Source organism: Loxodonta africana, chromosome 23 (genome assembly GCF_030014295.1).
Source record: "Loxodonta africana isolate mLoxAfr1 chromosome 23, mLoxAfr1.hap2, whole genome shotgun sequence".
Lineage (NCBI taxonomy): Eukaryota > Metazoa > Chordata > Mammalia > Proboscidea > Elephantidae > Loxodonta > Loxodonta africana.
In genome coordinates this window covers 32,432,044-32,454,417 of record NC_087364.1, presented here as the reverse complement: position 1 = coordinate 32,454,417, position 22,374 = coordinate 32,432,044, and the positions used below count along the sequence as shown (strand labels likewise).

Here is a 22,374-nt window from a genome sequence, read left to right as displayed (position 1 = left end):
TTCATTGCAATTACTGTTCTGGTTTATTCCACATAGACACAATCATTTTGTTACTAAAATCCTAAGTAAGTGAATGTGCAGATAAAAGAAGAGAATTATGATATTTACATAAAACCCAGTGCCATTGAGTCAATTCTGACTCATAGTGACCCTATAGGACAGAGTAGAACCGCCCCATAGAGTTTCCAAGGAGTGCCTGGCAGATTCGAACTGCCAACCCTTTGGTTAACAGCCTTAGCACTTAACCACTATGCCACCAGGGTTTCCGATATTTACATAAAGAGACCTAAATGCTGACCATCTTCTATGACGTAAGTTCTCAGTCGGAGATACAACATATATGGGGAACTTTTTGAGTCAGGAAAATGACTTTCACCTTGATCCCAGCACTCCGGCATTTGGTAACTGCATCAGGCACAGTGGACCGAGGAGGATCAATCATTGACAAAAGCCCCACAAAACAGAGGTTGGAGGTGGGAAAGTTCATGGTGTCTACGTCAAATGAGTAGGTTTCTGGAAACTCATCTGCTGGCAGGTAGAGATGACAGAAACCTGGAATGGGCATGATTTTGGGAGTTGATCAAACCAGGATAAGACATGACAAAAGAAAAGGGGGTACAATATGATACACTCACAGTCCTTTAATATTTTGCGACTATGGTATTAGAGTTATTATTTGGTATTACAGTATACCAGAACTGTATAATTTCTTCAATTCTATAATGCATGGTTTTAGAAAGTACATTTAATACAAAAATAATTTCCTGTGTGCCCATTAGGATCCATGTTATAGTCTAGGGATATAAAGACCAAGCCTTTACTTCTGAAAATGTCCCAGTTTGGTAGACAGAGGAATAAAAAGATAAAGTATAATAAAACATAGTCAGTCCTACAGAGTATAGCTGCACTACAGCTACCTGGGGAGTTAGGAAAGACTTTACCCAGGAGGTAACATTTGAGCTGGGTCCTGAGAGAGGTGTAGATGTTTTTCAGGGAAAGAAGGGAGGGCTGGGGGTGGAAAGGCAGAGAAAACAGCATATGCTACTGGACAAGGTTGGGAAAGAACTTGGGGTGTCAGGGGGAATAGTACGAAGTTCAGTTTTTAGTCAAGATAAGCATGAGAGAAAGGCTGTTAGGAATGGGGTAGAACCACTCCCTGAAGGCGTCAGCCTCTCACAAGTTGAGGTCGAAGGGATTTTTGTGTCTGGTGGGACTTCTAAGACCTTGTAAACTTCTCATTAGCTTTTATACTAAATATATTCTCAGCATGGCTCACTAACTTTACAAATTTCAATGAAGTACAGACTTCGAGAGATCAAATGAGAGGTGCCTAGAGCTATGCTAGGCAGACAGATACCAATCTCGTGTTGAAAAGGAGATTACCCAGTCCTGTGGAGTATTTAGAGCATGCTAAAGCATTATCATCTCTTTTACATGGTTTATGTACTTTACAAACTCAAGAATCCTTTAGAAACACATATTCCACAGATTCCAACATCTCTATTGGCAAGAATTTTAATGTTTAATGACGCTTATTGTCAACTTTAAATTTATCCTTCTGTTGTTCTGAGAAGGTATCCTTTGATGAGCCCATGACTCTCACAATGGGACATGTTGTCCCCCAAAATCTTAAATAACCTCCAATAGGCTCCTCTACAATTGTTGTATTTCTAAGGTTCCTTCCAACATTCCCTATCTCAGTTACTGGCATTACTTTTTTTCCCTACTCACATCAACCTTTCTAAAATGTACTTTTCTCCTCTAATTAGCTACTAAGCCTGACTATCAATATCCATTAAGCATCTTGCATCTGACCCCTCCTTCATTTTCCCATTGCCTTGGAAAAAAATTCTCATCCCCTTTCACTTGAATGAGAGCAGCTACCTCCTACTTAGACCCATGCCTCTCCTCTCCTTTTATCCCTTCTTATACGCTATTGCCAAAAATTATCCTTAAAAACACACCAAAACTTTGATCAGCTCACTTCTGATGCAAAACATTCAACAGCTCTCCACTAACTGCAGAATGAAACCCCAGTTCCTTACCCACCCATTCAGTCTAGCTTTCTCTTCTATGACTATGCTATGACCATGATTATGCTATCTCATGCCCCCTACAACACTCAGCACCAGTATGCTGGCTCAGCTTGCCTATCTTTCCTTATTCAGTCCTGCCTTTGTGCTCTGGCTCATGTTGTTCTCTCTTCCTTGAATACTTTCCCCAACTTCCCTTCAAAATGTTATCTGTCATTCAAGGCCCAGTTTATAATGTAACTCCTTCCATAAAATCTTCCCTGATTTTACTTATTGGAAGTGACCTCATTCTTCTCTGTACTGTCATATACATTTTGTTATATGTTTACTATGTTTATCATATTCTTCTTAGTATTATTTGTGTGGATGCCATATCTACTCTACTATATAATACATTACTCAAAGATGCCTGCATCTTTATTGCCTCAACCCAGAGTCAGAACTTTGCATCTATCAGGTGATGGATATGAGTTCTGATCCCAAGAACTCACCTAGCACACGCTCGCCCAGGCCTCCGAGCTCCATGTATGCTGTGTAGAAGGCCTTGGCTCTGCTCTGGTCCAGGGGCTGCTCTTGGCCATTGATCATGATGGTACTGCACTTCTCTAAGATTCTCTCAGGGGCCCCTTTCATCACCATGAGGAAGCGTTTGTCATTGGGGTCATCCATCTCATGGATGGAGAGCTGGGAGGAGAGAAATAATGAAGCATGTTAGACACAGCATGTTATCTATTATTGATTCCATCTTCATTACCAGGGGCATAAGCTGTAGAAGACTTTTAATTACAAACATGACAGGAAGTGAAAAACATCTCTTATTCTTGTTGGGCTACTTGTCCTTGGAATATAAAAGAAGGAAGGGGAATAATGACATCCCCAGGCTTGTTCAATCCTCTTTGTCTGGTCACCAAGCAATACGCAGAGATCTAGACTTGGCCCCAGCCCAGAGTGGCACCTTGAGTTTGAAATCAAACTAAGTGGAACTTGTCTTTCAAACCAAAAATGGTTCCTTTAGAGAAGGCCACGAAGGCAGATACGGCTTTCAGTCCATGAAATCTTGGGCCTTGAGGGAGGTCTCCTGGGGTGCTCACAAGAGGGGTAGGAGCTCTGAGCCTCCACATCTCACCTCCTGTCTCTACCTCCCTATTGTGAGCAGCACTTTTTTCAGACACAACTACTCTGAGCTCAGGCAGGCATGATGCCTGCAGGAATTCCTTGTGCCACCTTGATGTCAAAGGAAATGGCAGGAGTGTAAGGTTGTGGACACTCACATGTACAATCTTTCTAGAGGACAGTTAAGTAATAGGTGTCACAATTTTAACATGAATACCATTTGACCTAGCAATTCTACTTCTAGATTTACCTCAATAAAATAATCAAAAATTTTGAATATACATATATATAATAAAATGGCTAACCCTTACATAAACCGAAGAAAACCAAACTTGTTGCCATCAAGTTGATTCTGACTCATAGTGACCCTATAGGCAGCGCGGAACTGCTGCATACAGCTTCCAAGGAGCAGCTGGTGGATTCCAATTGCGGACCTTCTCGTTAGCAGATTAACGGGTAACCATTGTGCCACCAGGGCTCCTTACATAGCCCTTATTACATACCAGGTACTCTTCTAAGCACTCAACAGGAATTTCAGAAAGCTGGAGTGTTTGGAAGGAAATAAGTCAATTACAAAGAAAAATTCTACCATTTTGAGTCCATCAGTTGATTCTCAATTAATAGTTCTTGGACTGCTGGATATCAGAGATAAGTAAACTTAAAACGAGTAGTAGAGGGGCAGCATAGTGTTGGCAGCTTTTTTATGGACAAGTAAAAATACTAAACAAATAAAACAAAACACCTGCCATCTTATTATCACCATCATTTCATAAAAGCTCTTGTATTTTAAAATATAAAAAGTAGGAATAATAATTGTAGACAATTTTATAGTGTGTACCCTATGCCAGGCTCTATTCTAAGTGCTTCACACACTACTCATTTAATACTGAAAACAACCCTAAGGCAGTGGGTAATATTATTATCCCCTTTTGCAAATGAGAAAACTGAAGCACAGAGAGGTTAGTTGACTCCCTCAAGGTCACACAGTTAGTAGGTGTTGAGCTTGGATTTGAACTCAGGCTATTAGGCTCTAGAGTCTTAATCATAAATGGTATAAAGGACAAACTTTTAAATTAAATAAATCCATCCTTATATAAAACTTACCACATTGTCCTAATTTCCCAATTTGCCATAGACTACTGAAAGTGTTTCCATAGATTAGTCTGTTTGGGAAATATTACCAAGATCAATAAGACATGGACTTTTCACCATTTTTCCTTTAGTTGACTGGCACGCCAAAGAATTTGTAATGATCTCTACAGCTCTTTGTTTAGGGTGGAGTTTTGCTCTTTACTGGTATGGCTCCAGTAGCACCTAAAGTGTTTCTCCGACCTCTTCAGGAGGAGCTCACATAGGAGCCCTCTCTCCTTTTCAGCCTCAACTCTGCATGGCCCAACTTCTCCTCTAACTTTCTGCACATGAAAAATTGCAGGCTTCATCACGGAACCTGCTTTCTTTCTCATTTCTCATAGACTAGGAATGTCTTTTCTGTGGTAAAATGGAGGCTCCTTATGATTCTGAATCTTGGAAGATAATCTAACATAGTCCTTAGGATCGTGGACTACTTGGGTTTGAATCCTGGTTCTGCTCCTTACTAGCTGTGTGTGATATACTCTGTACTTTCATTTCCTCATCTGCTGGAGGGCAGAATAATAGTACCTACATCAAATAGTTGTGAGAACTGAATGATTTATGCATGTAGAATGCTTCGGATGTAATTTTAGCTATCATTAGCTATTGCTATGTTGGGATTGCTACTCATTCTATTTTCACTTTTGCTTCAAATAAGAGATTTCCTGGCTTTAATATTTCCCGTTATAAATTTTTGCTATTTGCCTATTTAGCTAAATGTGATTCTTTATCAGTCCATTACCCAGAAAGAAAAGAGCCCTGGTAGCACAACGGTTAAGGGCCCGACTGTTAAGTGAAAGGTTAGCATTCAAACCCACCCAGTGGCTTCACAGAATAAAGACCTGGCAATCTGTTCTCGTAAAAGATCCAATAGGGTTGTTCTACTCTGTCACATAGGGTCACTCTGAGTCGAAATCAACATGACAGCAACAGTAACAATCCACAAAGATGTTTGCAACAGTTCTTTTCCAACCCTAAATTCCATCAAAATGAAGATAAATGGGTAATCACCAGAAACTTTACAAAAGCATGGTTATTCTATGTACATGCCTTACTATTATGCCAAACCCAAGTCACGATCCCTTGCTCTCAGCTTTGGACTGTATGTGAAATCCCACCTGCACAGTATCTTGGGCTACTAGCAGTTACGTCTATTCAGAAGAGGAAGATGGGGACGGTTGTTGACCACATCTGGAGTGAGGGGAGACCACTAGAAAGGTTGGCTGTCTTGTTCCTGGCTATCATGGGTAGAAAGGAGGTCCCTAAGAACTGCTTAGAAGTCAGATCGCAAAGAACGTGACTGGTCATCTGAGAGACTATTCACTTGTTTTTACAAAGGGCAAGGCTTACTCACATGGAGCAAAATGAAGTTGCTCTGCCTTTGTATTATGGTAGAAAAGTATGAACTCTGCAGTTAGGCAGACTTGTTCTGAAAATTGGTTGTGTCAATTAGAGATGCAAGTCAAACACTTGTTTAAGTGCCTGTTTCCCTATTTATAGACTGGGATTAATTAGTAATACCTCACAGGCTTATGGTAAGGGATAAATAAGATAAAGTAGATAAAGTGCCTGACATATACTAGGTGTGCAGTAAGGTTAGTTCTGCTCTCTCTCCTCTCCCTTTCATTTGGGTTGTTGCCTTTTACTTGTATGAAAGTTACTTTAAAGTCAGGATTTGTCACCAGCATTTTATTTAATAGAAACACACCTCCTAATACAAGAAACTGGTGTATGTGTGTGGGGGGGATGTGTGTGTGTGTGTGAGTCTCCGTGTGGTGCAAACAGTTAGTGTGCTTGGCTGCTAACCAAGGGCCACAGTCTCTAGTCCACCCAGAGGCACCCTGAAAGAAAAGCCTGGTAATCTACTTCCAAAAAATCATCCTCTGAAAACCCAATGGAACACAGTTCTACTCTGACACGCAGGGGGTTGCCATGAGTGAGAGGTGACTCCATGGCAACTGGTTTACTTTTCTTATGTAAATGTATATAGGCATGTATGCATACGTCTTTGTGTGTGTGTATGTAATATAGAGGGATCATGCATAGGAGCAGCCAAGTCTTGACAAGCTCTTCACCTTTCTTTTCTTCTATACCCTACTTCAGGGAAAGGAAGGAGGCCAGCAAGGGAAACTTGATCTGGGTTTACCAGATGCCTGGGCCCTGCATCCTTGAGGACTGTTTTTGAAGTCAGACATCATTCAAAATGTGTACTACCCAAAGGATATGTGAAGATAGAAATATCATCCTAGTGATAAAAATTGCCAGTTGTGAGGAAAAACTCACCTGAAATTTGTTGATAGAGTTAAAGGGAATTTCAGCTACTTTGCGGTTTCTTTTTCTAATTTCCATCACATCACCCAAAATGACCTCTGAAAATTTCAAGAGAGCAGTTTCTGAGGCATCTCCAACCACGGTTTTCTGGGAATTAAAAGAAATAAATATTTGAAGCACATAATCTGGTGCTTTTGTGTTTGTGCTCAATGACCCAACCTCCCTTTAGCCCATAAACCAACATGTTGTCTTCTAAGAGTTTATAGCCTAGCAGAAGAGACAAGAGGATTACATGACAATTAGTGAATGATTAAGACAATGATGGTATCACCTACTGGCACTAGAGAAGTTCAAAGAAGCTGGAGCTCAGTAAGGACTGGGATCTTCCTGAAAGAAGCAGCTATTGAACTAGATCTTGAAAGAGAGAAGGTTTATAGAGAGGCAGAAGAAAGCCTTATAGAAACCAGGATGCCACAAGTAAAGGTATAAAAGTGGATGATTCCAGTGTGAATGCCAGAAGTAAAGACGGACTGGGAGTTAAGATTAGATTATATTAGTTAAGGGTCAAGATTATGGAGGGCCATGAAAGGCAGGATGAGTTCCAAACTTGAGAAGCAGAAAATAGGAAAGTACTGAAAGTTTTTCAGCAAAGTTAGGTGAAGATAAAAGTGGTGTTTAAGAAAAATGAGTGGCATGCAAGAAAGAATGGAAGAGGGATAAACTGGAATCAAGAAGGCAGTTAAGAGGTTGTTATAGTTATTTAGACACAAGGTGTTAGAGATAAGTGTAAAACTAGGTACATTTTGAAGCTTAAATGATAGGGCTTGGTGACTCACTAGATATACGGAAAGGAGAGAGTTGAAGATGACTTCTAAAAGTTTTGGCCTGGATTACGAGTAGAAAAGTTGTCATAGAAAATGTGCCCTAAAGCCTGGGGACCATAGTTTCAGGGGATATCTAGGCCAACTGGCATAACAAAGTTTATTAAGAAGATATTCTACATCCCACTTTGGTGAGTGCCATCCGGGGTCTTAAAAGCTTGCATGAGGCCATCTGGGGTGCAGCAATTAGTTCCATCCCACTTAGAGCAAAGGACAATGAAGAAAACCAAAGACACAGGGAAAATACTAGCCCAAAGGACTGAAGGACCAAATGAACTAGAGACTCCACCAATCTGATACCAGAAGAAATAGATAGTGCCAAGCTACCACCAATGACCACCCTGACAGGGAACATAACAGAGAGTCCTGGACCAAGCAGGAGAAAAATGTAGAACAGAACTCAAATTCACATAAAAGGACCAGACTTGATGGTCTGATGGAGACTGGAGGAATTCCTGAAACTATGGCCCCCGGAAGCACTGTTAGCCCAGGACTGAAACCATTCCCAAAGCCCACTCTTCAGACAAAGATTAGACAGGACTATAAAACCAAAAATAATACATGTGAGGAATGTGTTTCTTAGTTCAATCAAATATATGAGACCACATGGGCAGCTCCTGTCCAAAAGCAGGACGATACGGTAGGAAAGGATGGGAACTGGTCTAGTGCACACAGGAAACCCAGGGTGGAAAAGGGGGGAGGGTGCTGCCACATTGTGGGGATGCAACTAAAGTCACAAAACAATGTGTATAAATTCTTGAATGAGGAATTAACTTGAGTTGTAAACTTTTATCTAAAGCACATTAAAAAAAAGAAAAGAAAATATGCCCTAAGACCAGTTCCTTAATTTCCATCCAACTGTATTTTAAACTTTAGTGAATGGTATTTACATCCACTTGATTATATCCACTTAGCTGACAAAGAAGTTAAGGAGGAAAAGTAACTTTAAGAAACATTTATTTTTTGGAATGAAACAGAATTTTCAAAACTATCTAAATCAATATTCTGAAAACTTTTAAATGTTTGTGAATTCTCAATACAGAAGGAAATTTTCTTCATATCTTGTGAGCCAGACTTGCTCTTATTAGTACAAACTTTACTCAATTGGAGAGATTAAATCAAACACCAAATCAGAACAGAGAAAGTGGCTTCAAACTGGTTGTGATTTAAGACCAAGTTAAGCAGAAGCTTTACCTTCATAATGGGAACATTTTCCTGTCCTGGCTTGAACTCAGCTCGATTACACAGTGTTATTATTTTGGATAAGGAGGCCCAGGTTCCAGAACTTTGGTCAAAGGTTTGGTCTGGAAAACAAAGAATGGACAGTGGGTTCGGCTTAAATGATTTAGACACTGCACACCAAAACTGCCATGTTTAGTTTGGCCCCCTATGGGCAGGTCCACAACTTTGGACCATGCTGAATGTTCCACAAGACTTACTTGAATGTTCTTCACTTGTGTCGGCCGTGAAGATCTGATTGTCAAACCACAGATGGGCCACAGTCATCCTGTTTTGAGTCAGAGTCCCAGTCTTGTCAGAGCAGATGATAGAGGTAGAGCCAAGGGTCTCTACCGCCTCGAGGTTCTTCACTAGGCAGTTCTTCTTGGCCATCCGTTTTGCAGTCAGTGACAGTGACACCTAGATGGTAGAAAAAAGCTTTTGAAAAGAACAGGTAGATATCACTGAAAAATTTGATCATAGAGTCTATAGAAGAATCTTGATCAAAAGAGGGAAAATGCGGAATAGAATTTCAAATTCTCATGGACTCCAGACTTTCTGGAGCCATGGAGGCTGAATGAACCCTGAAACTATTGTGCCGAGATAATCTTTCAACCTGAAATATCCCCTGAAGTCTTCTTAAAACCAAGTAATAGCTTAGCTTAACTAGTAAAGAATATCCACCTTGAGCATTATGCTCTTTTAAGATCTATCTATATGAGATCAAATTGACAACAGCAACTCGAAAGATTATATAGGAACCTTAAGGAGTAGTGAGTTTATGTTAACGGCAGAGGAACAACTCAGAAAAGGAGAGTGAGAATGCCTGTACAACTTGAACAATGTAATCGATGTCACTAAATTGTATAAGTGAATTGCTATATATTTTGCTGTATGCTTTAACAACAAAATAAATAAAATTAAAAAACAAAATAAAATTAAACACAAAGACAGGGAGAAAAATAACTACTTTGGACTCAGTTTCAATAACACATAAATAGCTAAGTTTAGCTATGATTGAAATTTAGGAAAGAACTAGCTTAATTTTAGAACAGTGGTATACTTACTGATGTAGCAAAACAGACCGAGTGGTTGATAAGCCTCATACGCCAAAATTTTTCTTTTAAACACTTTTTTTGTGCCTTCATCTTTTGAAGAAAATGATCCTGAGGGCACCCACAGGTGGCAAAGAGAGGCCAGGCTGTTATGGCCTGTACTCATGCGTAATTATGAAGTGAGCTTTACCCATCCATATGCTATGTTTTTCGTAAGGATGAATGTGTAAGAGATTTTCACTGGCATACGCCAAGGAGGTTATTCCAAAGGACTCATTTTTTGCTTTGGAAATCAAGAACTATTTATGTTTTATTTTCACAGCTCCATACTTTAAAGACTTAGCTCTCTCTTTTAAACTCCCTAATCTCAAAGATTTTTCTCAGCTCCAATTTCTTCAAATACAATCTCATGAGGCCAGAAGAGATTTGAAGTTTAAAAAATCCTTCTGTCTTTGAGCAGGACAATAGCAGGCCAATGATTATATAGGTCACTTATACATATAACTGAAAAATGAATCTCTTCCTCCCTCCAACCACAGGGCCTTCCCAGCAGAGACTAGAAAGGAGGGTGGTTTTTGCCCAAAGATTTATTAGGTGGGCCCTTACAGAGGAAGATATAAAGCCGAATTTGGGGCAGGAGAGGGAAAGGACTGAATTGCTTTGCAGAAGAAAATGAGAAGAATTTCGGCTTTTGCTCCCAAGAGAGAAGAGAATTGAGGCAAACAATGTGGATTGGAGACTATGCCTAAGTTCTTAGGTTGCAATTGCCAAGGAATTCTTTTTTTGAAGAATTGTGGGGAAGGTATTAGACTCTGAAAAAAATATATCAATGATTGAATCTATCTTATCTAGATCTTAAGGAGCAAAGTAGCTTGCATGATTGCAGATAAATCTCCTGAAAATGAAAATGTAAAGATTTCAATGACAATGCATTCTAATACTAAAAATATCACAATTCCTTTTGTCCCTCTAAGAAACAATTTATTCAGAATGTTCCACTGTTGTCCGTGCTGGGGCAGGAGTTTCACTCTAAAGATAGAATAGGCTCGTAGTTTGCTTGTGGGAGCTTACCTAGCATACACGTTATGTGCTAACAATGTCAGGGTATAGAAAGAGTTGGTGGCTATCTAACAGCATGGACTCACAGTGACAGTGGCCAGGAGGCCCTCAGGCACATTGGCTACAATGACGCCAATGAGGAAGATGATGGAGTCCAAGACTGGATACTTTATGGACACTGTGATGATGAAGAAAATAATGCCAATGAAGACAGACACTCCTGCCACAATATGAACAAAATGCTCGATCTCAATGGCAATGGGTGTCTTCTCATTTCCGACTCCTGAAGCCAGTGAGGCAATTTGTCCAATGATGGTGCTGTCACCTGTGTTGATGACCATGCCGGTTGCTGCACCTACAAGGGAAGGAGACATTTTATTCCAGGGGTCTTTAGCTGTGAAAGGAACCCATTCTGCTTTATAGTCCTTGCTTGGTAGCTTACATGATCAATTAGTACATGACATTACAGGACGAAAATCATTTCTCTAGTGTCTTAGTCATCTAGTGCTGCTTTAACAGATATATCACAAGTGGATGGCTTTAACAAAGAGAAATGTATTTCCTCACAGCAAAGTAGGCTAGAAGTCCAAATGCAGGGCATCAGCTCCAGGGGAAGGCTTTCTCCCTCTGTTGGCTCTGGAGGAAGGTCCTTCTGATCAATCTTTCTCTGGACTAGGAGCTTCCCGCAGGAACACTGGGCCCAAAGGATATGATCCCCTCCTGGCACTGCTTTCTTGGTGGTATGAGGTTCCCAACTCTCTGCTCACCTCCCTTTCCTTTTATCTCTTGTAAGATAAAAGGTGGTGCAGGCCACACCCCAGGGAAACTCCCTTTACATTGGATCAGGGATATGACTGAGCAAGGGTGTTACATCCCACCCTAATGCTCTTTAACCATAGGCAGAGATTATGATTTGTAACACATAGGAAAATCACAAAATGAACAACCACTTAATACTGGGAATCACGGCCTAACCAAGTCGACACATATTTTGGGGGGACACAATTCAATCCATGACATCTAGGCTCTTTAATTTTATGTTTTCTCTGGGAAAAGCTTTAAAACAAGAGATGGTAAAAAAGACAACAACATAAGGCCTAAGGAGGAAAATGTGCATGTGGCCCTTAAAGTCAGTTGGACATACCTTCCAGGCAGGTTGTAGAATAGAAGCAAATGTTCTTTGTTTCCAGGGGATTGTCATCAGTGAAGTCACAGGACCGGGACTGGGGCTCGGATTCCCCCGTGAGAGACGAGTTATCCACCTAGAAGTTTGTAATATTCAAAATAGGTTTCCTGCCTCACATATACTAAAATAAGTAAAGCCAACAGAATGCCAACTAGTTACAAGCTTGATCCTTAGGGGTGCCCCATGATGCTTACCTTGCATCCTTGAGAAGACAGCAATCTGATGTCTGCAGGAATCTGGTCTCCTCCTTTAATCTCCACTATGTCCCCCACCACCAGCTGCTCTGAAGGGATTGTCTTCTTCTCTGCATCTCGTATGACAAGAGCTTGCTAGGAAAGAAAAATGTGATAGATGTCTCAGATCCTGAAATGACGCTAATCTACCTCCTTCATTTATACCTCTGGCAAATCTCAGAAATGGAGGAATTAGAATCCTCGGCTATAAGAATAGCAAAAAATAAAGTGAAAGAGTGTTTCACCTGGGGTCTGAAGACCCCCAGAAGTAGTTTTTCTTGAGAAGGAGCTCACAGAGATACTCTTGGAACCAGAAAATGCTGCTGTAGGCAGATATAGCAAAGTTAGAGACACAGGCCTGATGGAAAGGGAGTGACAACCAAGGATAAATGACACTGGCTGTCATATGCAGGAAGAGCACTGACAGTGTTCTTTCTGTAGGGTTCAATGATCTTTCTAAAGAAGGGAAAACTCTAATGAGATAGATCTCCTGCATTTTAGCAAGGAAGGAGGTGTGCTTTGCATCCACAATCTTTCCTTCTGGCTGGCAGTTCTTTGGGCTAAGGACAGTCCAGTTCCCCTGTTCTGTGTCAACAGAGGTACACAGATTCCCTAGAGAATACACAGTAGAAGTCCTGTGTGAAAAGGACAGCACCGGTGTCCCACACTGACAGCATCTGGGGCAACATACACTGAGCTCAGGAATGGAAGAATCATAGGTTGATCTCCTTGGCTGCCAGTGAACATTCCCTGAACTTCTACAGTTTACTTTCTGAATCAGTCGTCAAAAATCAAACCCATTGCTGTTGAGTCGTTTCCAACTTATAGCGATCCTATAGACAGAGCAGAACTGCCCCATAGGGTTTCCAAGGAGCGCCTGGTGGATTTGAACTGCCAACCTTTTGGTTAGCAGCCATAGCACTTAACCACTATGCCACCAGGGTTTCTGAATCACCTATAAAATTATACTATTCAAATGGTTCACAAATGCAGAGCAGTAGCAGAAGATGTGGTACAATGATTAATGTTTCTGTCCTACTTTATTCTTGACAAAGCATTGTCTTGTATCTTGCTTCATTTGATAATCTCAAAACCTTGTGAGGAAATGGGATTCCAAGAGATTAGGTAATGTGCTCAAGATTTTTCAGACAGCAAGGGCTTGAGCTAGATTCTCTGCCACCAAAACCCCACTTTTTATTAGCTGATGCCTCTTCATATGAAAGTAACTCAGTAATTCATATGAAAGTAATTCTTAGGAGAAAGATGGCTGGGCAACTCACCTGAGGAATCATTTTACCGAAGCTGGCCATGATGTTGGTGCTTTTTGCCTCTTGGTAATAAGCAAATATGCCTGTTAAAATAACAACCAGGACAAGAACAGCACCCAAATACACCTGAGTAATGAGGAAAGGAGTCAATCAGTCAAACAAATGATAGTAATGAGCCAGATCCTAAGGCTAGATCTCTCCACAGAAAGGTGAGACACGTGGCATTTGGTATGACATAATGTACATGCCATAAAATTTACCTGTTTCTTGGGTACAATTCAATGACTATTTATTTCAGGATTATTTATGTAGTTAGATTTTTTTTTTTAATTTAAACAAACTTACAGAGTTGTGCAACCATCACTACATCAGGCATTAGAACATTTCCATCACCCCAAAAATCTCACTTACTCATGCCTGTTCGCAGTCAACCTCCAGATCCCATCCTCAGCTCCAAGCAACCACTAATCTGTTCACTGTTCCTACAGAGTTCCCTTTTCTGGACATTCCAAGTCTTTTGTGTCTGGTGTCTTTCTCTTAGCATATAGTTGGTCAATTCAATTTTGTAGTTTTGGTATCAAGTTCTCAACAAGTGTAGAAGCTCTCCAAGTTTAAAGGAGACAATCAGCTTTGAGGAGAAAGATCTCAAAAATACCTGGAGGTAGAGTTTTTTTTTTTTTTTTCCTTAGGGACTCAAGGTGCTTTTTCATTTTATTTTTTTAAGTCATGCCCACACCGCCTCTGAGACATTGGGAAGTCAGATATAATTCTGTTTTACACATGCGACAGTGATTCATTTTCTACAGCCCATGCAGTGCTCAGTGGCAGTGCCCTGACTCCAGTCCAGTACTCTGCCCTCTAAGGCCTAAATTCATGGTTTTGTTCTTCCCTGTTCCCAAGTCAGCAGAGCCATGTGGGGGATCAGCCAGGACCTTACATTGTCTAGGGATGAGGATGGATCATTGGAGTACTGAATCCCATATGCAATCCAGCACAGGATGGCTCCAATCCACAGGAGGATGGAGAAGCCCCCCACCAACTGCTTGAGGAACTTGACAACCTCTGGGGTCTCCTTGGGAGGGCTGAGGGCATTGGGCCCATCCCGAGCCAGGAGATTTGCAGCTCTTGCACTGGAGAGACCCTGTGAAGGCCGAGCAAAAATGAAACAGGAATTAGTTCTTTTCCTTCAGGGGGTTGGATCAGATTTCTGCAGGTTGTGGTCAGGAGTTAATGTATCAGCCTAAATAACGTCCTGGGACAAGTGGAGATTGCCACAGTCCCCATCTCCCCATGTTTAAAGAATGTTTAATGCACAATATGACCCAGGCATGATTTTAAGTGCTGTACACATATTGATTCATTACTCCTCAAAATAACCCTATGAGGAAGGTGCTATTATTATCCTTATGTCATAAATGTGGAAATTGAGGCATATAGAGGTTACGTAACTTGCCCAAAGTCACTCAGCTAGTAAATGGTAGTGCCAAGATTCAACCCAGGTAACCTGGTTCCAGAGTCCAGGTTCTTAACCACTATGCTCTGCTAAGGAATTTTAATATCTTAGAGATTTATCTAGAGATAGATGTAGCTCTGCTAATGCAGGATTTGAAATGCAGAAGCTAGTCATCAGGGTTAAGGGCAAAGCAGTAAACCCAGAAAAGACATATCACCTATTCTGGGACTTCTATATAGAATACCCCTTGCCTTCAAGTCAATTCTGACTCATTGCGACCCTACAGGACAGAGTAGAACTGCCCCATTGGGTTTCCAAGGCAGTAATGTTTACAGAAGCAGGCTGCTACATCTTTCTCCTGTGGAGTGTCTAGTGTGTTCGAACAAATGACCTTTTCGTTAGCAGCCAAGTTCTTAATCACTGCTCCACCAGGGCTCCTTTTCTATATAGCACAACATGAGTACTTTTCTACTTTTCTGCATATCCACCCTGAGTTCAGTTACAAATTCTACCCAACCTTTGAGGCCCAAACACAAAGTCACTTCTTGCCAGAGCCTTCCCCGATGATGCATGCGGTCCACAGGTGCATGGAGGTGAGCCCACCCTCTTTTGAAATCTTGTACTATCAGTCATAGGATTTTTTTCCTGCAAACTATCTATTTGGATAGCTTTTTATCTTATAAGCTACTTAAAGACAGGTACTACGACTCGTTCATTTTTGGGTGCTCTATTAGGGATGCTATGAGTCAGAATTGACTCAACAGCAACAGGTTGTTTTGTTTTTTTTTTAAATAGGGTCAATGGAGTCCCTGAGTAGCACAAATGGTTAAGTGCTTGGCTGCTAACTGAAAGACTGGTGGTTTGAACCCACCCAGAGGTGCCTCAAAAGAAAGTCCTGATGATCTGCTTTTGAAAGGTTATAGCAATAAAAACCTTATGGAGCATAGTTCTACTCTGAAACACAGGGGGTTGGGTTGTGCAGTGAATTTCTGAACATGGCCCTTCTGGCCATAGCTTTTGCAGCTCCCACAAATGACTGAGTGGAATTATCCAGTAAGGTGCTTGTGGCACACCAAGGGGACTGAATAGCTTGCTAATAATGTAAATAAGGTGCATGGCACCCTTGAGACGGTGGAACCATGCATATAAGGTGTATGGAACCCTAACAAGGGGATTGGTCAATTTTGCCATCTCGCTAGGCTTAAAATAAGCCATCCCAGAGGCAGGAAGAGAGGATCTCAACACTAAGAAAGAAGAGCCAGGAGTGGAATACATCATTTGGACTTGGGATCCCTCAATTACAAAATTCCTAGATCCAGGAGACAGAGAGAGGAGCTGTAACATGGAGGACAGCAAGAGGTGATGGCACGAGACAGTGGCAGTGGTTCTTCCCAGCCCATGGAGCAAGAAAGGTGAGCACCTTTGGACACAAGGCTTACTGGAGGAGTGCCAAGCTTAAGGGCACTTATTGGCAGAGCTAAGAGCTTTGTAACAATTGCCCAAGTAGGGCAGAGGCCTGGCCAAGAGGCTGAGACCAGAGAGAGGTGTGCTTGCAGGCATAGCTGAGAAGAGGCTGTCTTGATAGAAGAATGGTATCCTGAACATTACGGAACCTAAATTGTAACCTGTTATTTCCCTAATAAACCCCATAACCATGAGTATTGTCTGTGAGTACTCTGTGGCCACTGCACCTAATTATTGAACCCAGCAGATAAGTACAGAGTGCCATGGGAGGAATGGTTGGTGTTAGAATCAGTAAAATGTTGGGGGAGTGGAGGCATGTCTGACCTCCACCTCCTGGGAATCAGCCTTGGGCTGTGGATGTTAATTCTCTTTCCTCCTTGTGATGTTAGAGGCAGTCAGATGCCTCCCCACCAAGCCATTTTTACAGGTTGCCATGAGTTGGAATAGGTTCGATGGCATCTAGATTGGTTTTTGGATAGGGCCAATGAAGTCCCTGGGGGGTGCAAACGATTAAGAGCTCAGCTGCTAACCAAAAGTTTGGTGGCTCAAGACCACCCAGAGATACCTTAGAAGAAAGGCCTAGAGATCTAATTCCAAAACATCAGCCATTGAAACCTCATGTATCACGAGTCAAAGGAGGGCCTAATGCTTTTTCTGTATTGAAAACACAGATACTTGTTGAATAACCAGGATTCAGATTAACCAACTTAATATCATCACCCTCCATTTGTCATTCCTTTTCCAGAACCCAACTCATCTTTCTAAATGACTGTTGGACATTTCCACATAGAGTTCCAGAGATATTTCAAATAATACAATTCAAAATAAAACTTATCATCTTCTCCTCTTTATTGCCTTCTCTTATCTCTCACCTCTCCCCACCCTCCCACCTGACCAGACCTTCTCCGTCTCCTGCATTCTCTACTTGGGTTAATTCCATTAGTGATTCATTCAAAACACTGTGGCAGTCTTCCTCAAGTCCTATTAGCTATCTCTCTGAAACATCTCTTGAATCTGCCCCCTTACTTCCCATCTTACTGCTGTTGTCCTGTTATGAGATCTCCTTCTTACTGTCCTGGATTATTGTCTTATTCTTCTAGAATCTTCCCCTTCCATCTCCCACTCAAAAAAAAAAAAAAAAAAAAAACTTCAAACCAATCTTATCAAACCACTTCCCTGTTTAGAAATTGTGCCCCTTATACACTTAAAATAGTGTCTATTCCTTAGTTTAATATCAAAGCTCTTGACAGTTTCACCCAGTTTACCTTTCCCTGTCTCATTTCTGCCTCACCTCCTCCCTTTCCACACACTAGGTCCCAGTGACCCCAGATTGCTCTCAGGGTCCATTCTGCTCTTTTTTGTTCCCTGGGTACTCTGCCAACTTAAATTCTAGTCATCCTCTTAAGTCCCAATGCGAACATTATATCACCCAAGGAGTCTCCTCTGGTCCCTCTAGCCAGAATTCATCATTCTCTCAGCTATGTTTTAAACCTCTCATTTGTCATTTAAGTGAAATACAGTGGATTTTTATACACATCTGCCTCCCCTACAGAACTGCTTACTCCTTAAGATCAGAGACCATCTTGTTCCTCTTTGTATCTCTCCATGTTCAGTCCAGTGGTCTGCACATAGTAGGTATTTCTGCTGTACATTCAGTATTCAAACCTCATGGTATCAAGGTACCAAAACTTGAGTTTTCATTTGAATTGGAATTCACAGCAGAAAGCAGTATTTTCTGAAGTATCTGTGAACATACCAGTGTGCTTCTGGAGAAAGCCTTCCTTTTTGGAGAAGGCAGGGACAAACAGAGTCACTTTTAGCACTGGTTTCCCTCATTCTCTGATAATAAGAGCACTATATACCACAACACAGGGATTAAAAGCAATCTCTGACTGTGACAGCCAGGAAAGTATCTGTATCTTTCTGGTAGATAGCTCAGTGAAAGGGACTTGGCTCAGACACATCAGCTCCTTGAAGTTGGCCAGCTCTTCTGCCACATTCAAGGCATGTGTTCTCAAAATTGCTGCCATAGTCATTCACCCTAAAGTGACATCTACTCTTCTACACATATGGAACACACAACCTTTCCACTTACATGGTCAGAGGGCTTCTATTCCTGATCCCTGGTTCCCAGTGACTTACTGTAACAATGTTTGTTCCATATTTATTTTCCAAGTCCTCATTGCTGAGTTTGTGGTCATTCTGAAATCCATGAAAGGAAGAATAGAGTGAATTAAGACACTTCTAACAAAAGACTCAAACCCTGAGCTTTGACCAGCCCATGAAAGCAGGGAGTAGCACTAAGGATGGGAGAGGGCTAGGAAATGTGGTAGAATAAGAAAAACATACCATTTTGTCAGGGGCTTGTTGCAGTAGGGGAAGGGCACTGCTTCAAAAGAGTCTTGTCCTAATTCATAGGCTAGGGGACTTTCTGGTCATCCCTGAAGAGTTCAGGCTTAATTTGTCACTTACCACTTAGTAACTGTCCTTAGCTTTCATCAACAAAGTAATGTACAACACCTCAACATTGATCTCCAGCACATGTAAGTCCTAAGATAGTTGTCTTCCAGGTACTAGCTATCTGGATACTTAATTTAGACCTAAATTCTGAGATCACTTGAGGATAATGAGCAACACCAAACCAGACCCTCTGCATCTTACTCAATGACTTGCTTGAACAACAACTGGGGTCCTGTGTTCTGACAACTCCTTATCCATGAAGGGTGGATGTCTCTGGCACCAAGAAGCATGCCTTTCCTTATTCAAGGAATGGAACTCAGGTAGTTGCCTGGTTAGAGAAACCCCACAGGCTAAAAACCTGCAAAATAAATGCCAGTATGGCTCCCACTTGCTAATTCTACCATGGAATCATTGGACTGTTGTTGTGTGCTGTCGAGTTGATTTAGACTCATAGTGGTGACCCTATGCTTAAGGAAGGGTTTTTAACTCTCAGCACTATTGACATTCTGGACAGACAATTCTTTGCTGTGGGGTGGGGGATGGGGGGTTGCCCTGTACATTGTAGGATGGTTAGCAGCATCTCTGACCTCTACCCACTAGATGCCAGCAGCATCCTACCGGGAGTTTTGACGCACAAATATGTCTCCAGATACTGCCAAATGTCTCTGGCATGGGAATAGGGGAATCACCACTCCTTCCCCTTTGAGAATGCCTGGGTTAAAGGACTAGGAGCTACTTCCTGCAGCAGAAAACCCAGGGTTAAGCCTTTCTTATCCCATCTAGAAAACTCAGCACTCAGGAGCATCAAAGTTTATTTATTATTTATCCCTGTGGCTGAGTCTTGAATCCCTGATTGCCTGGAACAAATATTTATGCTGGGATTGGTACTCAAACCATCTCTTTTCTTAATCATGTCGAAAAAGAGTTTCATGCTACATTACAAGATTAAGCCTTCCAATAAAAGATCTTCTTTTTTTTTTTTGCTTCTTGCCTTCTCCTTAGCCAGATTCTGCTTTGCTCATTCATTATTCTAGCAGTTAATTGAACGTGATATTGCCAGGGACTCAAAGGAGTAAAGCACAGTCTCGCTTACTGTCTGGAGGCCACAGATAAACACCAGCACAGAGCACAGCACAGTGTGCCAAACTCTGGACAGATACCACTAAGGGATGCTTACAGCCATGGTTTGCACCCATGCACCTCACGCTTGGAGAATGGCAGTTCTGTGATACCAAATACTTTTCTTCCTCCAAGCCTGGGCTTCAGGGAGAATGCATGGGCGTCTGAGTGCCCTCTCCTGGCCAGCTTGAGAACAGCATAGGCTTGGATCTTTATCGAGCTATAGATATTTATTCAAAAGCCAAGGAACTCTTTAGTTGTCATCAAGGTTCTAAGGACCAGAGAGACCAGAATGCAAAAGCACCCAAGCCCTCTAACACAAATTAAAGGACTGTTTGTGAGAAGGTTGGAAGCTGGTGACATAGTGGTTAAGTGCTACAGCTGCTAACCAAAAGGTCAGCAGTTCGAATCTACCAGGCATTCCTTGGAAACTCTACGGAGCAGTTCTCTCTGTTCTACAGGGTCGCTATGAGTAGGAATCAAATCGATGGCAACGGGTTTGGTTTTTGGCTTGGTGAGGTTTGGGAAAAAGAGAGAAAGAAAGATGCTCCTTTCTTAGCAGGGAAGCAGAAGGAGAACACTTTGGCTGATAATGTGGACATTCTTTAACTCTATTATATATCTCCCCAAAGTGCTCAAAAAAGGGAAGTTCTCATTGCAATACGTAGGCATATAATAGACGAGCATATATTTATGCTGTAACTAGCAATTCCAAGAAAGAGTAGATATGTTTTCAATCCTAAAATCTAGAGATACACAGGAAATAACTCCTATTTCTTAAGCATCTACAATGTGCCCAGTCCTGCTTTATCTCATTTAGAGGTACGCACCAGTTTTAATTCCTATTTCACAAAAGAAAAAACTGAAGCTTAAACTTGGATTTAAATTCAGTCAGTCCCCTTTCAGGGCTTGTATTTCCAAATGTCTGTCTAGCTATCTACCTTCTTTCTTATGGGGCATTATATATCCAGAAACCTATCCAGGTCGAATAGCTTTGGTTGTCCTCAATAGGCTCTGGTTCAAACAGTTTTACTTTGGAGGGTAAAAACTGGCAAGTGCTTATTTATATCTCACTTAAACAGCCAGGGAAGAGAGAACTAGGAGACTTTCCCCTTTGAATTCTACCTGGGAGTGCCTCCAAGCAGAATACAGGAATCCTGCACAGGGCTTGACTCTAGGGCAGATGTTATCACACCACTTTTTTAAAAAACAAGAAAACAAATCTCAAGGGAATTTTCAAATCCTTGAGCTGGATTTTTCTTTTGTAAGAGAGGCAAGCTCTCAGGAGGGCAGTAGTCAGTGGCTACTGACCAGATTAAGTTCTTCCTTAATCTCCTGTATCTGGTGATTCCTTCTGCAGTTCCATCCCTTGCTCTTCAGGTCCCTGTGCTTCTCCTTGCCATCCCCCTTGTCTGTTTTCTCAATGTTTTTTGTTCCACTGAGCTCCACAGAATACATTTCTGGTTTTTTCTGAAAAAGAAACAGGGGTGTAATATGGACCTAAATGGATTTTCTGAAGAGGTGGTGAGCCTTCTCCAGTGGGTCAGGAACATGCAGGGAAAGGGAATGGAGATCCTCTTCCCTCTTCATTCCCTCGGTCTAGAGAGGAGAGCCGGAGAAGGGGCTGTAGACAGTTTCTCTCTTCCACCTCCAAGCAACAATTCCCCACCCTTTTCATCTCCTATTTAGAAGGAAGGTTGGGTGGGGCAGGGCAGGCCTGCAAGCCCTCTCCTTAGGGTGACCCTCCCTAGGGTGCGGCAAGTGGAAAATTATTTCCCCCAACTCTAGACGAGATCCTTCCAAGGAGCCACAAGTTTCCCCTAGTGCCTTTTTCCCACCAAATGTGTGTCCTCTTTAGAGAAAAATTACCCAATAAGCAAGATAAATGCATGCTTATTCGTGAAAAAATTGCAAATAAAGTACTTCACTATTTTTGTGAAGCTTGCAAAATTGGTTTTGCTAAGTGCAGAGGCCAGTCCTATGACAATGTTGCCAATGTCAGGGCACAGGGACAGATTATCCAACAAGCAAGGTAAACACATGCTTACCGGTGCTTACCTGCCTTTGCCTCATACCATGTGCTGAGCATTAACTTAATCTTGTAGCCTACTTTTTTTTTTTTTTTTAGCCTCAAGGCGCCGGTGGGTTTTCAGTCCCAGGGCACTAGGGTGAGGGCCCTCAGGGACACACTGGTCGCCGGGTTCCCCCTTCTGATGGCCACTGGACCGGCGGGTGCAAGAGCACAGCACCCCCGCGGGAGGACGGAGTTTGAGGGAGAGGGAAAAGGCACAGCCCGTAACCATAGCCTACCGGCGACCAGAGGTTTTTTAAACCCAAGCTCCAGGCCGCGCTAGGTCCCAGGACAGGGTGGTGGTCAAGGCGGGGTCCGGCTCCAATCCCAGCTACTCCTACCGTGCCCCTCCCCCTTCC

The 22,374-nt window shown here is 41.9% G+C and overlaps 1 protein-coding gene across 1 annotated transcript in view; it reads right to left on the bottom strand.

The window, feature by feature from the left end:
- The window catches only part of LOC100657835 (potassium-transporting ATPase alpha chain 2-like), a 37,521-nt gene extending 16,104 nt beyond the window's left edge, over window positions 1–21,417 (bottom strand). The window contains exons 1-12 of the mRNA XM_010593920.2: window positions 21,256–21,417; window positions 18,508–18,567; window positions 14,386–14,589; window positions 13,461–13,574; window positions 12,142–12,276; window positions 11,906–12,023; window positions 10,848–11,116; window positions 8,869–9,067; window positions 8,624–8,733; window positions 6,561–6,695; window positions 2,525–2,717; window positions 377–552 (exon numbers count right to left, since the gene is read on the bottom strand). Coding sequence (XP_010592222.1) covers window positions 377–552; window positions 2,525–2,717; window positions 6,561–6,695; window positions 8,624–8,733; window positions 8,869–9,067; window positions 10,848–11,116; window positions 11,906–12,023; window positions 12,142–12,276; window positions 13,461–13,574; window positions 14,386–14,589; window positions 18,508–18,567; window positions 21,256–21,402 — 1,860 coding nt within the window. The 5' untranslated portion in view covers window positions 21,403–21,417. The remainder of the gene's footprint in view (window positions 1–376; window positions 553–2,524; window positions 2,718–6,560; window positions 6,696–8,623; window positions 8,734–8,868; window positions 9,068–10,847; window positions 11,117–11,905; window positions 12,024–12,141; window positions 12,277–13,460; window positions 13,575–14,385; window positions 14,590–18,507; window positions 18,568–21,255) is intronic.
- Window positions 21,418–22,374: the final 957 nt, after the last annotated feature.